At 42.4% G+C, this 15,816-nt stretch overlaps 1 protein-coding gene across 2 annotated transcripts in view; it reads left to right on the top strand.

Moving 5' to 3' along the window:
• Positions 1–15,816, top strand: part of SLC12A5 (solute carrier family 12 member 5) — a 139,572-nt gene that overhangs the window by 87,368 nt on the left and 36,388 nt on the right. For both annotated transcript variants that reach the window (XM_073606256.1, XM_073606255.1), the window contains exons 10-12: positions 11,485–11,583; positions 13,235–13,292; positions 13,999–14,173. In XM_073606256.1, the coding sequence (XP_073462357.1) occupies positions 11,485–11,583; positions 13,235–13,292; positions 13,999–14,173 (332 nt within the window). The remainder of the gene's footprint in view (positions 1–11,484; positions 11,584–13,234; positions 13,293–13,998; positions 14,174–15,816) is intronic.

Raw genomic sequence — 15,816 nt, 5'->3', positions numbered from 1 at the left:
ATTCCAAAGCTGCATCTGTTTTCTGAGTCGACTCCGTCTTTGGTTTTATTGCTTGCCTAGTAATTATCGGGTTCAATCTTTATCCAGTGAGGCATTTGTACTATATAATTGTTGCACATGATAACATACTGTATATGGGCAGCATAAGTTATAAAGCTCTCTACAGTGTGATGTCATCTTTTCCAGCCATTGCACCTGTGCCGTTTCTTTTTTTTTTAGTTAGACTATGGAAGGTCTGGAGCTTCTGTGAGGTTTTGTTTGCTCTCAGATTTATTCCCACTATTGGTCCTGGTGACCGTGTATTCAGTGCACAAGTGACAGGAAAACCCAAACATTTTGAGTTGTCCTAAGCTGGCCACGTATTGTACGTTCAATTTTCTTTAGATTTACCTTCAACTATGTGGTACAAGGGCCTGCCTGATTGCATACAAATTGAAAGTGTTTAGGTCTGACCTCATATGATATGGTTTTAGTAAATCTAAGGCTACTTTCACACTGAGGCGTGCGGGCGCTGGCGGTTACTGTCGTTTTAGCGGCGCTAGCGGGGCGGTTTTAACCCCCCGCTAGCGGCTGAAAAAGTATTAAAACCGCCCGCTAAACGCCGCTGCAGCGGCGCTTTGCGAGTGGGTTTGCAGCGCTGTCCCATTGTTTTCAATGGGAAGGGGCACTTTAGGAGCGGTAAATACACCGCTCCTACAGCGCTCCAAAGATGCGGCTTGCAGGACTTTTTAGACCGCTCTGCAAGCGCACCGCATCAGTGTGAAAGCCCTCGGGGCTTTCACATTGGAGTGCATTGAGCAGCTCTTTCGGGGCGCTTTGCAGGCGCTATTTTTAGCACTTTAGCGCCTGCAAAGCGCCTCAGTGTGAAAGGAGCCTAAAGGAAAATTGTACAAGACAATTGTATAATGTATGGCCAGCCTTAGGAACAGGAGGTAAAGGGGAAACCTCTCAATGGGGATACCACTTCTGGTGACAATTGTCTATTGTTGGATTTACACCTTTGCATTTTGCCTTAAAGTTGTTCTAAAGGCTGAAGGCTTTTTTTACCTTCATGCTTTCTGAGCGTGAAGGTAAAAAGCCTTCTGTGTGTTGCTCCCCTTCCAGTTACCCCCCCCCCCCCCACCCAATACACACCTGAGCCTGATCTCAAACCAGCGCTGTGTACAAGAGCAGCTGCTCTCCCCGCTCTCTCTTCTCATTGGCTAAGACACAGCAGCAGGAGCCATTGGCTCCCGCTGCTGTCAATCACAGTCTGTGAGGAGGGAACAGGGGGGCAGGGCCGAACCACGCTCCATGTGTCTTGTAGACATACAGAGCTGGCTTGGGGCTTGCTATGGGGGCACTTAGCAGGGGGGAGAAGCCCAGAGTGCAGACAGGGGACATGAGAAGAGGAGGATTGGGGCTGCTCTGTTCAAAACCATTGCACAGAGCAGGTAAGTATGACATGTTTGTTAAAAAAAAAAAAGAAAAATTTCCTTTAGTATCACTTTAATGTGTTTCCCATTGAAATGAGCAAAATTGTATAAAAATGCTATCAACATATGCTTTAACCACCTGCTTCCCAGGCCTATTCTGACACTTCTCCCCTACATGTAAAAGTCATCATTTATTTTGCTAGCAAAACATTATAAGGGTTTTTTAAGCCCTAGAGAATCAAATAGTCAATGTTGCAATTGTTTATGTCACACGGTATTTGCGCTTTGTTTTTTCCTGACATAAGCATGGCAGCATACACGTATGGGTACAGGCTCAGCCCCATGCCCGATGAAGCAATCTCTCGGTTGGTGGCTAATGTCATTGAACTTGTCAAATTTCCACCAACTGAATCCTGGTTCACCAGTGGTGAATATGTCAGATGCGTCAGCAGTAGGCTGGAGAGCGCATCTCAATGGGCTCCTAACCTAGGGTCGATGGAAAAACAGACAGAGAGAAGTCTCCAATGTAATTGACCTGAAAGCAGCCTTTCAGGCCTTGAAAGCATTCCAGGTTCAAATCAGGGGAGCCAAGGTGGTACTCCACATGGACAGCAAGACAGCGGTAGCATATGTGTGTTGCCAAGGTGGAACACGGAGCCAAACACTCCTAGCGGAAGTCTCGCCCATTATGATTTGGGTTCCAGCAGAATTTGGCAGACCTTACCGCCATGTATATTCGAGCCTCTGGACAACAACGGATTATGTTTGAGTTATTCAGTCTTTCACAAGATCAGCAATCAGTGGGGTCACCCTGACCTTGATTTAATGGTATCTCCAGTCAACAAGTGCAAATACTTCCTAGCAAGAGTAACATTTCCAGAAGCGTAGGCAATGGATGCACTCAGCTCCGAATGGGTCTGGGACCTAAATACGCAAGCATCTGGGGGTAGTGATAGCTATCATTCCCTTTTGGCCTCGCAGGCTGTGGTTTCACCTGCTGCAGTCTCCTGCACTGGAACCACCTATTCTACTTCCAAATGTGCCGTACCTTCTTCAACAGGGTCAAGTAATTCATGTGGATCTAGCCAAGCTCCATTTAGCAGCTTGGAGATTGAGAGGCAAAGTTTAAATAAAGCAGGCTGTCCAGCCTCAGTCATCGAGACTTTGCTGAAGGCTGAAGAGCCACTACAACAAACAATACTTTTCAAAACTTTTAATTCAAAAGTTTGAGAGAAATTTGCCACCTTTGCCAAATCCCAAGGCTTTCGATCCCTTATTACCACCAGAGTCACAAGTCTTATGCCCTGTACACACAGTCGGACATTGATCGGACATTCCGACAACAAAATCCATGGATTTTTTCTGACGGATGTTGGCTCAAACTTGTCTTGCATACACACGGTCACACAAAGTAGTCGGAAAATCCGATCGTTCTGAACGCGGTGATGTAAAACACGTACGTTGGGACTATAAACAGGGCAGTAGCCAATAGCTTTCGTCTCTTAATTCATTCTGAGCATGCGTGGCACTTTGTGCGTCGGATTTGTGTACACACGATCGGAATTTCCAACAACGGATTTTGTTGTCGGAAAATTTTATAGCAAGCTCTCAAACTTTGTGTGTCGGAAATTCCGATGAAAATTGTGTGATGGAGCCTACACGCGGTCGGAATTTCCGATAACAAGGTCCTATCACACATTTTCCATCAGAAAATCCGACTGTGTGTACGGGGCATTAGACTTTCTCCAGGCAGGTCTGGATATGGGTCTGCATGTAATCACGCTCAGAGTTCAAGTCTCAATCACCCTTTCTGGTTGACCAGTCATCTTCATTATGGAATATAACATTGAAAGCAGTGTTTCTCACGGCCATTGGGAAGAAGGATATCAGATATCCAAGCTCTAGGCCATAAACCTCCTTATTGTTGTCACTTCCGGTACAGATTGGTGTTAAGTACTCTCTCTCAGCATCGTCCTAAAGTGAATAAGCCATTCCATTGGAAGCAGGATATCATCTTATCAACAATGCAAAATGACTTAACTACTCTGACTTGTGAGTTGGATGTCGGCTGTACCTTTAAACTTTATCTACAGAAGACGGCCTCCTTTAGGAAGACTGAGAATTTGTTTGTCATCCCAGGGGGTGTGAGAAAAGGACTGGCAGCATCTACCAGAACGCTGGCTTTGTGGCTGGTCAAAACCATTAGGAGAGCTTACTTAGCGAAAGGTCTGGAACCTCTGATGGGTGTAAGAGCTCACTCAAAGAGAAGTCTGGCGGCTTCATGGGCAGAATTTAGGGGAGTATCCTCAGAAGTAATATGCAGAGCTGCGACGTGGTCTACGTACCGCACATTTTTGGCTCATTATAAGGTAGATCCAGCGGCCTTGACTACAGTGGAGTTTGGTCATTCTGTGTTAGCCAGGGCTAATGGCTTATAAAATACTTCAGCATTACCCTCTCTTGTGGTTTGTGGCATGCTACATCCCATACGTGAATGCTGTCATGCTTCTGCCAGGAAAATGTTATACTTACCTGACGGTAATTTTTCTTTGCTGATACATAAGCATGACTGCATATAGGTTCCCTCCTTGGGGCTTTGCATTGAGTATAGTTATGAGAATGCCGCCTTGAGGGAAGTGGCCCATTTATATAGCATAGCCGGTCCTGTGATTGGGCAGGGGGCAGAGCCTGTACCCAAACGTGTATGCTATCATGCTTATGTATCAGGAAAGGAAAATGATCGTTAGGTAAGTATACAATTTTCCATTCTTAAACACAAATTTTTTGAAAAAAATACATTTTAATGAATTTTAGTGTGCACAAACACAATATAATACCCATTCTTTTGTAAAATATAAAAGATGATGTTATGCCGGGTAAATAGATACCTAACATGTAACACTTTAAAATCACATACGCCTGTGGAACTGCGCCAAACTACAGTACCTAAAAATCTCTATAGGCGATGGTTTAAACGTCTTTGCAGGCTACCAGTTTAGAGTTACACAGGAGGTCTGGGGCTAGAACTATTGCTCTCGCTCTGATGTTCACCATGATACCTCACATGTATGGTGTTATCGCCGTTTATGCGCGCCAGATCGACGTGTGCGTTCGCATTTTTATTTTTTATTTTTTACATTCTCAACTAGTTGCCTCCCACCCACCGTCAAATGACGGCGGGGGCGGTGCGGCTCTCATTCTGGTCAGTGCCACCTCATCAATGCCCACCAGTTCAGCCTATCAGTGCCCATCAGTGCTGCCTCATCAGTGCACATCAGTGAAGGAGAAAAATTACTTAGTTACAAAATTTACTGACAGAAAGTAAGTAAGAAAAATATTTTTCAAAATTTTTTGTCTTTTTTTTTTTTAATAAAAAACCCAGCAGTGATTAAATACCACCAAAAGAAAGCTCTATTTGTGTGAATAAAATAATAAAAAAATTTTTTGGGTACAGTGTAGCACGACCGCGCAATTGTCATTCAAAGTGCGACAGTGCTGAAAGCTGAAAAACGGCCTGGGCAGGAAGGGGGTGTAAGTGCCCTGTAAGCAAGTGGTTAAAGTTGTTTTTTTTTTTTTATTTATCACTTTTATTGCTGTCACAAGGAATGGTACAATTACATACTAAATCTAACAAAGTTATAAGTTACATTATGGGATCTATCTATAAAACTATAAAAGATATCAAACTGAATTAAAATGTTGCTTTATTTTATTTTTATTTTTTAATAGAGTAATGTATGGATTGTCAGCTCCATCTAGTGGCCAAAATGCAGGTAACATTTTCTGAAATACTGCAATGGAAGAACTATACTACATTTTGGTCACTAGATGGAGTTGATGATAAAAGGAATTCATCTCTTAGAAAAAATATGGTGACTTTTCGTTCAGCTTGCATAAATGCTTCTGGCATTTGTGCAACAACTATTTTATAAATAGACCCCTATGTGAAAGTGTTGCTATTAAAGTAAAAAGACAATACCATCACCTCCCTACTGCTCTTATGGTAAATCTCAATGTAAAGAGCATTTTATTTAACTTTGTCTGTCTGCGCTTGCTCCTGTACTAAAATTGCTTACAGCAAACAAATACTCTTGCGCATAAGTGTGATGTCTGGGTGATCTATTGTTCAAGTGATAGTTTCTCAGGCCTTGCTGCCCTCCAGGATAGGGGATATCCTGGCAGTGATAAAAATAGATAAAGAAAAGAGGGCGCACCGACCTTGTGCATTATCCTAAGCAAATTTAATCATAAAAATGAATTAAATATACTCAGAAACATGTGAAGAAAAATCACTTTGTAAAAGCCACCTATTCGTGGTGAACAGTCTTAAATCGACAATCTCCAGATGGTAAAGGAGAGGACATCAGGATCACTACGGGCTGACGCGTTTCAAAGGTCATCCTCCAGCAACAATAGATCCCCTACACAACATTATACCCCCCCCAGCAACAATGGACTGCCCTTTACAAAAAAACACCCCAGCAACAATAGATCCCCAGCAGCCAGCAACAATAGACCCTCCAGCAGCCACCAACAATAGACCTCTCCCTCAACAATTGACCCCCTCAGCAACAATAGACCACACACAAAAATAGATTTCTGCCAGCATCAATAGACCCTCCAGCATACCCCAGTACCCCTTGCTATTACATACATTCAGTGCTTAAGGTGCCGGAACTGCATTCCCCCATGTTCTCGCTGAAAAAAAGCCCTGCGTTGTCCTTACATCTATTTTAACATTCACAGCTGTGTGAAGTTTCATTGAATATAAATGTAGCTATGTAACACTTATGCAACTTTGCTATGTCACCTTTTGTTCTGTTAGGTACTGTTATAGGTTACAATGAAGGTGCCAAAATGCCAGTTAACAGTTTTCTTCCATGCCGTCATCTCTATGTTTGAAGATAAGCTCCTTGTTCATTGCTTGCAACTGGATATCTCTAGTTCAGATAATCTGATACAACTACACTATATTGCCAAAAGTATTGGGACACCTGCCTTTACACACTCATGAATTTTAATGGCATCCCAGTCTTAGTCAGCAGGGTTCAATATTGAGTCAGCCCACCCTTTGCAGTTATAACAGCTGAAAACCTTCTGGGAAGACTGTCCACAAGGTTTAGGAGTGTGTCTATGGGAATGTTTAACCATTCTTCCAGGAGCTCATTTGTGGGGTCAGGCACTAATGTTGGACGAGAAGGCCTGGCTCACAGTCTCCTCTCTAATTCATCCCAAAGGTGTTCTATTGAGTTGAGGTCAGGTCAGTCAAGTTCCTGCACCCCAAACTCACTTATCCACACTATATTGCCAAAAATATTGGGCCACCCCTCCAAATCATTTGGTGGAGGGGGGATTATGGTGCGGGGTTGTTTTTAAGGGGTTGGGCTTGGCCCCTTAGTTCCAGTAAAGGGAACTCTTAAGGCGTCAGCATACCAAGACATTTTGGACAATTTCATGCTCCCAAATTTTTTTGGGGGGGGGGGGGGCCCTTCCTGTTCCAACATGAGGCTGAGCATCAGTGTACAAAGCAAAGTTCATAAAGACATGGATGAGCGAGTTTGGGGTGGAGGAACTTGACTGGCCTGCACAGAATCCTGACCTCAACCCGTTAGAACACCTTTGGGATGAATTAGAGCGGAGACTGCGAGCCAGGCCTTCTTGTTCGATATCAGTGCCTGACTTCACAAATTCTCTTCTGGAATAAACATTCCCATAAACACATACCTAAACCTTGTGGACAGGCATCCCAGAAGAGCTGAAGCTGTTATAGCTGCAAAGGGTGGGCCAACTCAATATTGAACCCTACGGACTAAGACTGGGATGCCATTAAAGTTCAGGTGCGTGTAAAGGCAGGAGTCCCAATACTTTTGGCAAAAGAGTGCATTATACAGTCATCTAGGATTGGTATTTTAAATATGACTACATAAACCAGTTTATGAAAACTGAATTATATTCCATGCCCGGCTACAACCATATTTGAAAAAAATGGTACCATTTGAGTACTTATTGTAATGTGTGATATCCCACCAAGATTCAGTGGTACTGAAGTCCACAAGTACTCACCTGTGCTCCAGCAATGTGACTTCCGCAAGTTCCTTTACTGGCACCAACATCTTTTTTACTTTGTCTACTTGAAAATGTTTATTTTCAGCAAGCATTTTTTTTTTGAGATATTGCAGTTTTTATCTTGAAGTACCTTGACAAAACGATCACATTTTTACAAGCTTCTTCCTCCAATTTATTGTTTTGAATGTCGAGATTGCTACTGGAGGGAGATCTCCTTGACTTCGTTCAATTGCTACTTCTCTCTCGATAACTATTAAAATAAGATATCAGCCACACAGGGAGGGCATTGTTTTCAGTGAATTGGCCAACTCACAGACTTGAATTGTGGGAAGAAGCAGTAACACGCAATCATTCTGTAGCATAGGAGTCTCCAGACTTTCCAAATAAAGGTCCAGTTTACTGTCCTTCAAACTGTAGGAGGGCCGGATTGTGGCCAGTGGGAGTAAAAAATGTTTTGGCATCATGGGAGTAAACAATGCTCTATCTTTGGTGTCATTGGAAGGAATAGTGCCCTTACTTTGGTGTCATTGGGAGGAATTGTGCCCTATCGTTAGTGTCATGAGCAGAATAGTATCCCATTGTTGGCATCAGTGACAGAATTATTCCCTATTGTTGGTGTCAGCGGATGAAATATCATGGTCCCATTGACTTTTTTTTTTTATAAATTTTTATTTTTAACATTTTCAATAACATACATCAGTACAACATGTACCAAACCCCCCCCCCCCACACCACCACCCCCACCTCCCACTCCCACCCCCCACCCTTCCCTACCCCCATGCAGCTTCCCCTAGTTACAGGTTATACATATGCACTTACTTCCAATAACTACATTGGGTACACAATAAAGTCAGTGGTGCAGATAATCAACACATACACATTAGTTCAACTAGTGGTCCCATTGACTTTTATAGACAAACAGCCATGGCAAATTTAACTCAGCATATGTGCAGTCCCCTCCGGCTGTATGTTATCTTTTAGGTAGGCTCTTGGCTCAAACGCTTGTTTTACCACCCCTGTTTAAACGGGTCATTACAGTTTTATAGTTCTCCTGGTTTGCATATGAAAGCTTTTATTTACCTCTTATTTAGCTTTATTTAGTCATAGCTGAGAAGCCCCTTGAGGTCTCACATTTGATCATCATACTGATAGCAGTCTGTTTTTCAGCTAAAGTGTAACAATGCATATGTTACATAAAAATAAAAGAAAATGGTAACCATAAGGAATAAAAACACAGAACTTTAGGTCTATTGCACATGAGATAAAAAAATGCTGCTGCTAAGGGTGTCTGGCATTTTTTTTTTAAGTCCATATACGCAGCAACATGGTATTTCATATGGCCATGTACATGTGAGTGTTTTTTGCGCATATTTACATGCAACATTCAGGGGCATCAGAGAGAGGAGCTACGTATCATAGAAAAATCCTAGGGTATCATAGAAAATTCCTATGGTACTTAAAGTGTTTTTTAATCCCCCCCAAAAATATAGATCCTGGTCCCTTAAAGCAGATTACACAGCACAGTGCTCGTGCTGTGTAATCTGTCCCCCTCTAAACTGTAAAAAAAACCTCCCTGAATTTGCCACTTCCTGTATCCCCTCTCTGCGCTGACCACAAAAATCGGGGCTGCTGAGCCCCGACCACCGTGGTCAGAGTGCGTCCCTGCATCATACACTGCTGGTCCCTCCTGCTCTCCTCTCTCCCCCTAACCCCCTCCTCCCTGCCTGTCTCCGCATGGAGCCGCCCCCCCCCCCCCCATCTTCCCCGCCGCTATTATTGAAAAAAAAAACGTCACTGCCAGCCCCTCTATTAGAGGCTGGCATAGCACACTATGTAAGTTGATTTAAAAAACAAGCATTGTAAATACTGACTTTCAGCTGTCTTCACGTCGGTCACGTGACTCACGGCCAATTTACAGCTACGAGACAGAGCTTCTGCAGGAGGAGACGAGTGGCCACGTGATCTCCCCGGCTGACTTCAGAGGGAGATCATGGCCCCTGCCGCAGAAGCCATCCAACAGAGCTGTAAAGCGGCCGCGAATCATGTGGCCGCCCTGAAGACAGCTCAAAATCGGTATTTACAAGCCTCGTTTTTTTAAAACAACTTACATAGTGTGCTATGCCAGCCTCTAATAGAGGGACTGGCAGTGACTTAGAAAAATGGGTTAACAAATACTTTAACACCATCTCGTGGCCAAAATGCAGTATTTCCCATTTTAAATCAACAAATAACAGTCAACCAGCACAGGAAATAGCCTAATAACATTTACATTTTAGTACATTTAGCGGCTGCTACTCATGGATTTACTCGTCAAGTTTGTAAATGTTTCAGTGCAAACTGCCAAAAGTTCACTAAAATCTGTTGTTTTATTAGCACTATTTGGATCAGTGGCGGCTGGTGCTCCATTTTTGGAGGGGGCGGCAAAGAAACCCCCCCACCCCACCTGCTGACCAGTCCGCCAGCCCCGCACTTACCCCATCCATCAGCGGCTTCCCTGGCTTCTCATCCTTGCCAATCCGGCCGCTTCTCCCCCCGGCCAATCCAGTCTTAGGACCCACTTCCTGTCCTGATTGGCTGGGAGAAGCAGGAAGACAATAGCCAATGTTGGGTGGGCAACCTTTTTGAAGCCAATTAGAGCCTCAGGCTCTAATCATGTGCTTTAAAAAAAAAAAAAAAACCTCGTAGATATCTTTGCATCCGGCGCCCCGCATGGAGATTAGGGGCCGGCGCACAGATATTAGGGGGGGCGCCCCTGTGCCCCTTATGGACTAGGCGCCACTGATCTAGATTATATCCTGAACCCAGGACATCAGGCTACGCATCTCTTGTTGGAAGTTAGGTAAAATGATGCACCAGTATTGAAGGTGTTCATTTTCTTGTAGTGTTTTAGATTGCTTCTAAACCTGTGAACAAAAATGTTTGGCCGGCTTCTGTTGGATGAGCAAGCTGGAAAACCAGCAGCCGATGGCTCTGAGCGCTGATAAAGTTTGTTTGCACTTCTCAGATCAATTTCACCTGCATAAATGGGTGTTTTTGGGTGTTTTTGGACTAGGACCTGAACCCACCAGAAATCTGTCACCTGTATAGGTCAACCATCTGGGGCCAGGGCATTCCCCGCCTCACAGCCACTCATATACATGCCCCTTGTGATGTGCAGAAGCAAGGGAGGGGGTGAATGCATTGGCTGCAGATGATTGGCCCGTACAGGTCACAGCCTCCTGGCAAATATCCAAATCTGAACCCACCCGAGCTCATCACTAGCCCTGAGCCTTTTACATAATTATCCATGAATGTTTCAAAACTCTTTTACATAAACCATTTTATTCCAATTATATCATTTAAGTTAAAAGAGGATTACAGTGTGATGGATAAGTTGTTGTAACTGATTACCACCTCTTCTGACATGGCTTCCTGGGTGTTTGACTTATCAAGGAGATACAATCTCCGTTCCCATCTTCATTACACTCAGCAGCTTGCGGTTTACGTCGACCCCACCTGCCTTGCGTTTGATTAGGAGAGAAGTATCTGTAGGAGGATGTAATTTGAGCACGAGAATATTCCGCCTGACAATATTTTTTTAATCACTTTTCACAGTTTGAGTTAATTGAGCTTTAATGAGAACCCATGTTATCACTTCTGCCTGGTGATTTAATAAGTAAATTCTTTGAAAGCAAGCACCTCTAACTCTAGCTACAGGAATGGCGTGCTTTATCAGTCGCTGAAAATGTTATTCACCCACAAAAAACGTCTCCCTCTACGTGGCTGTGAACTACTTAATGTAGCCGAAAGAAGGCAAGCGGGCTTCGTAACAAAGCACAGACACCTTCCCACTTTCAGCTAAATTAAGGCTCAACTGGGGGTGCAAAATGAGTAAATGTGTGAAAAGCGGGGTGTGACTAAATTATGCCAAATGCATGTTATTTTATACACTGCCTCCTCTCTGAAAGTCAATGTTTTTGTCATTGTTGCATCTGCACTTCTTATTTTTCCTTTTCCATTACAGGGATTATGGCTGGATCAAACCGGTCCGGAGATCTTCGTGATGCCCAAAAATCAATCCCTATAGGCACTATAATGGCTATTGCTACCACATCTTTTGTTTGTATCCTTTCATGATGGTGGTCATCAGTTGGTGATTATTATAAGGGCAGCTGCCAGGGCCCCAGATTCCGGGGGATGGGGGGTGGGGGAGGGGTCATGGAGTGGAGTTTTGCTCTTCAGTGCTTTTCATGCTAAGCCAGTTTGAGCTTTACAAATCAGCAATGACTTGTGTCCATGCCTCCCAAAGCTTTTCTTTAAATCTATAAAAAGTAAAAAAAGGAAGGAGAATTTGTGAGTAAATGAGGACAAAAGGTCTTAAAAATGTAGAATATTATTATTAGTCTCTATCTGTAAATTTAATATAAGATGATACATCTAAAATCAGGCACACAAGTTAATTTGCCCAAAAGAGTAAAGAAAAAGTTTGTCCAAAAAGTAAGTTGTTTGTTTACTCCTACCTGGCCACCTGTGTGAACAATCCCTAAAGCCTAGTACACACCACTATTTTTTTTATTGTTAGTTATTAGCATTGGCTGAGAGCGCTGATCGGGAGTCGGTCAGGCAGACCATTTTCCATCAGAAGCCTTCAACAGAAGCAGGCCGAACTGTCGGACCGGCTGCCATACACATGGGCCGAATGTCTATTGAATGGGCCGATGCTGGCTGACATTCGGCCAGTGTGTACTAGGCTTTAGCGCATCGTTGTCCCAACAGAGCAGTTACTTTGAAGTGTTGACATATACAAAGGTAGTCATTGAAGTCATGTAATCATGTAGAACACCATTGCCATGGCCAAAAAAGACTTCAGTTTGTAGATAATCTGTACATACAGGGGCTCCCCGAGTTACAAACAAGTTAGGGACTGTAGGTTTGTTCTTAAGTTGAATCTGTTTGTAAGTCGGAACAGGTACATTTTTTAAGTGTAGCTCCAGCCAAAAAAAATTTTTTTAAGCTTTTTGGATAGCATAGGGAAGAGTTAACACCCCTGTAACATTTGTTTTGCTGTGTGTGCTCCTGTTCAGAAGATTTCACCTCACTTTCTGTCCCAATAACAATTGGATTTTGAAAATTTTGGGTTGTTGTGGAAACAAACCTTGGTGATAAAGCATCAGTGGAGGTACCTTTTCCCCATAATAGCTCTTACAGGAGTGAATTTCCCTTCCTAGGGGTAGATTTCCTCTCACTTCCTGTTGTCTCCTTCCGTTTGTAAGTAGGAGTCGTTTGTAAGTCGGATATTTGTAACTAGGGGACCCCCTGTACTGTACATCCTTTTAAAGACAATAGCATATAGACATTTCTTCTCACACAGATGTCATAGTCTGACCACACACTCCCACCAAGTTGTTGGTGGCTATATCCTGTCCATGAATTCAACATAGAACAGTATAAGTTGATTGAAAATCAAATATACAAAAGTATATTCAATAGAATTTGCTGGATATATTGGTTGCAAATGCACAGAGTAGGTAAGTAGAACATGTTTGTTATTTTAATTTTAAAAAAATTAACCTTTAGTAACGCTTTAAGATATCATTTGTAAAGATACCCCTAAACATTCTTTTCCCTTGTCTGCATTGTCACAAAATAGATTTTACAGAAGGACCTCCTCAAATACAACATCATATTCTTCTAACAAAATGTATGAAAGTCGATTGTGTAACATTCACAACCACATTTTAAATTATGGAAATGTCTCCTTTACAACTGTACAGATATTACCTCTGTTGTTCTGTTTGGCGCATGTATTGAAGGGGTTGTTTTACAAGATAAGTGAGTATTCTAAAACTTTTTTGGATTTGTGCACACTTCTCCTGAATTTTGACCACTCCGATGTAGACTGCTTGCACTGAAATTGGGATAGAAGATGTTGTAGGGGGTGTGGCTAACAATATTGTCAATGCTAATTCGCAAGCTTGTCAATCAGAATCCGGCCACACCCACTCCTGCTCACTGCTTCTGTTGCTAAATCCTCCCACAGTGAGCTGCAGTGCCAGGGAGGAGGAGCATTTAACACACAAATGAAGGCAGATTTGGCTCAGACAGGGAAGGTAAGGGAAGTTTTTTGTTAACTGCAGCAGGAAGCTGACCCACATAGTGCCCAAGGTGGTAATGCTGCACAATAAAAATCTGTGGCTTTGTGTAAAAGGCGGGCTTGATAAATTCTTTAGCTTGTTGACCATTTTTGGGCAATTTTGTAGGCATTTTACCAAGGCACCCCTGAGGAACACATAAGACACCCCAGGGTGCCATGGCACCCTGGTTGAAAAAGGCTGTTCTAGATATTTGCAAGCACCTTTTCTTGTGTGATGTGATGTTTTTCTTGAACAGATATTGTTTTGAATGCTCCTTTATTTAGCACAGAAAATGGTTTTCAGACAAGATCTGCTCCTTGTCCTAGAGATAATTTGATGAGTGAAAAATTGTGTACTTTAATGTGTATCTTCTCGTGCAAAATGTAGTCTCTTTTCTCTTGCAGGTTTGGAGAAGCTGTTAATGGAAATTTAGTGGTGGGAACACTGGCCTGGCCATCGCCTTGGGTCATTGTGATCGGGTCTTTCTTTTCTACGTGTGGAGCTGGTTTACAGAGCTTAACAGGAGCACCAAGACTCTTGCAGGCCATAGCTCGAGATGGAATTGTGCCTTTCCTCAGAGTAAGTCACCGGTGTCCAACATGAGTACAAAAAGTTGAAAGAAATACAATTTCAGATTGTTCAATGAGATCAGATTGCACAAAGAAAAAATATTTGAAGGCAGCAAGAATATAACATTTTAAACAGATTATATTTTTTTTCTTTTTGTGCTGATCTTATGATTTTCTTCTTAATGTTATCCTTGCCCACTGCAATTTAAAGTGTGCCTAAAACCCAAAACCAAAATGTAATGGGGGAGGTTTACTAAAACTGGTGCACACAGAATCTGGTGCAGCTGTGCATAGTAACCAATCAGCTTCTAGGTTTTATTGAAGCTTAATTGAAGAAGCTGGTTACTATGCATAGGTTCTGTGTGCATCAGTTTTAGTAAATCTTCCCCAACATATTGCAGCTTACTAGTCTTAAAATGTGGTGGATGCATTCGTTTTCCTTTTAAGGCCTTTATTTTTACCTGGTGATCCAGTCAGTAATACACTTCCTGACTTAAACCTAGTACATATCATGAGTTTTGCTGGGTTGAACAAAAAAAAAAACTGACAGTTTCGGTCGGAGCCGCTGTACTACTAACAACCCCATGTTAGTACATGAAAAAGTGGGGTACTTGTGCGCTACTCAAAGTGTATGACGATTAATATCTATAAAAAAGTGTAACTCAATGTGTATACAGCTGCTGAACTTGGTGTCACCAACACCAGATAATTAAAATAGCAGTACTTAGTACAGTGATCTCCCCTGCTGAGCTGTTGTGTCCTGACAGGGGGACGCCACACCCCCCCCCCCGGCCAGAACACTCTGGTCTGGCTGATCAAGAACTGGTCAGCTGCTTGTTTTTTTCAGCATGCTCATCCGACAGAAGCTGGCCGAACAACCGGCTTCTGTCGGACCAGCTGCCATACACACGGGCCGAATGTCGGACGGTTTTCATTATACTGATTGATGTTGCCTGACATTTGGCCCATCTTTACTAGGCTTTAGGAAAAGGAGCAGGAGAAACATAGCAAAGTTTGGATAGCACCCTTGTCAGCCTGTGGAGGGGGTAGAGTTAGATGGACTAGTAGATGAATTAGCTATCTGAAGCTGTTTGAAGGATAGTTTTACTGCTGTGTTAATGCTGCTGACAGTCCATACCATATATGTAATTTTCTATCTTGATCAAAGTTCCAATTTAAGTTATGGTGTTTTAGTCTTTCTTTACTTGGCTCCTAATACATTGATACATTATATCCTCCTATCATAATGTAAATGCTTCAAAGTAACAGTATTTAAAACAAATTTCCTACAGATGTAAGAAGTAGGACTGAAAAATCTTTCAACTTAAACATTGTAGAATTTTTTTTTAAAAAACACTTACTGGATTTAAGCAAAGATATTATTAAATTAATTAATGCTATTAAGATGAGGAGTTTGCCATGATCAATAATTTTAAAGTTAACTATTCTAAATCTGAGGCCTTATACTTCTCCCTAGCAAAAGTCAAGAAATGTTCTTTACAAAGTAAATTTTAATTTTCTATGACAAACGAAACCTTGAAATATCTGGGGTTATACAGTATATCCCAGCTGAGACTGCCAATACTTATGCTGTAGTTCTCTGATGCTATAAAAAATCTTGATACCCCTAGATTTTCATACATGGCTTTTTCA

This window comes from Aquarana catesbeiana, linkage group LG12, assembly GCF_042186555.1.
Source record: "Aquarana catesbeiana isolate 2022-GZ linkage group LG12, ASM4218655v1, whole genome shotgun sequence".
NCBI classification, from domain to species: domain Eukaryota; kingdom Metazoa; phylum Chordata; class Amphibia; order Anura; family Ranidae; genus Aquarana; species Aquarana catesbeiana.
Note: the sequence above shows the minus strand (reverse complement) of the source record. Positions and strands in the feature narration are given on the sequence as shown.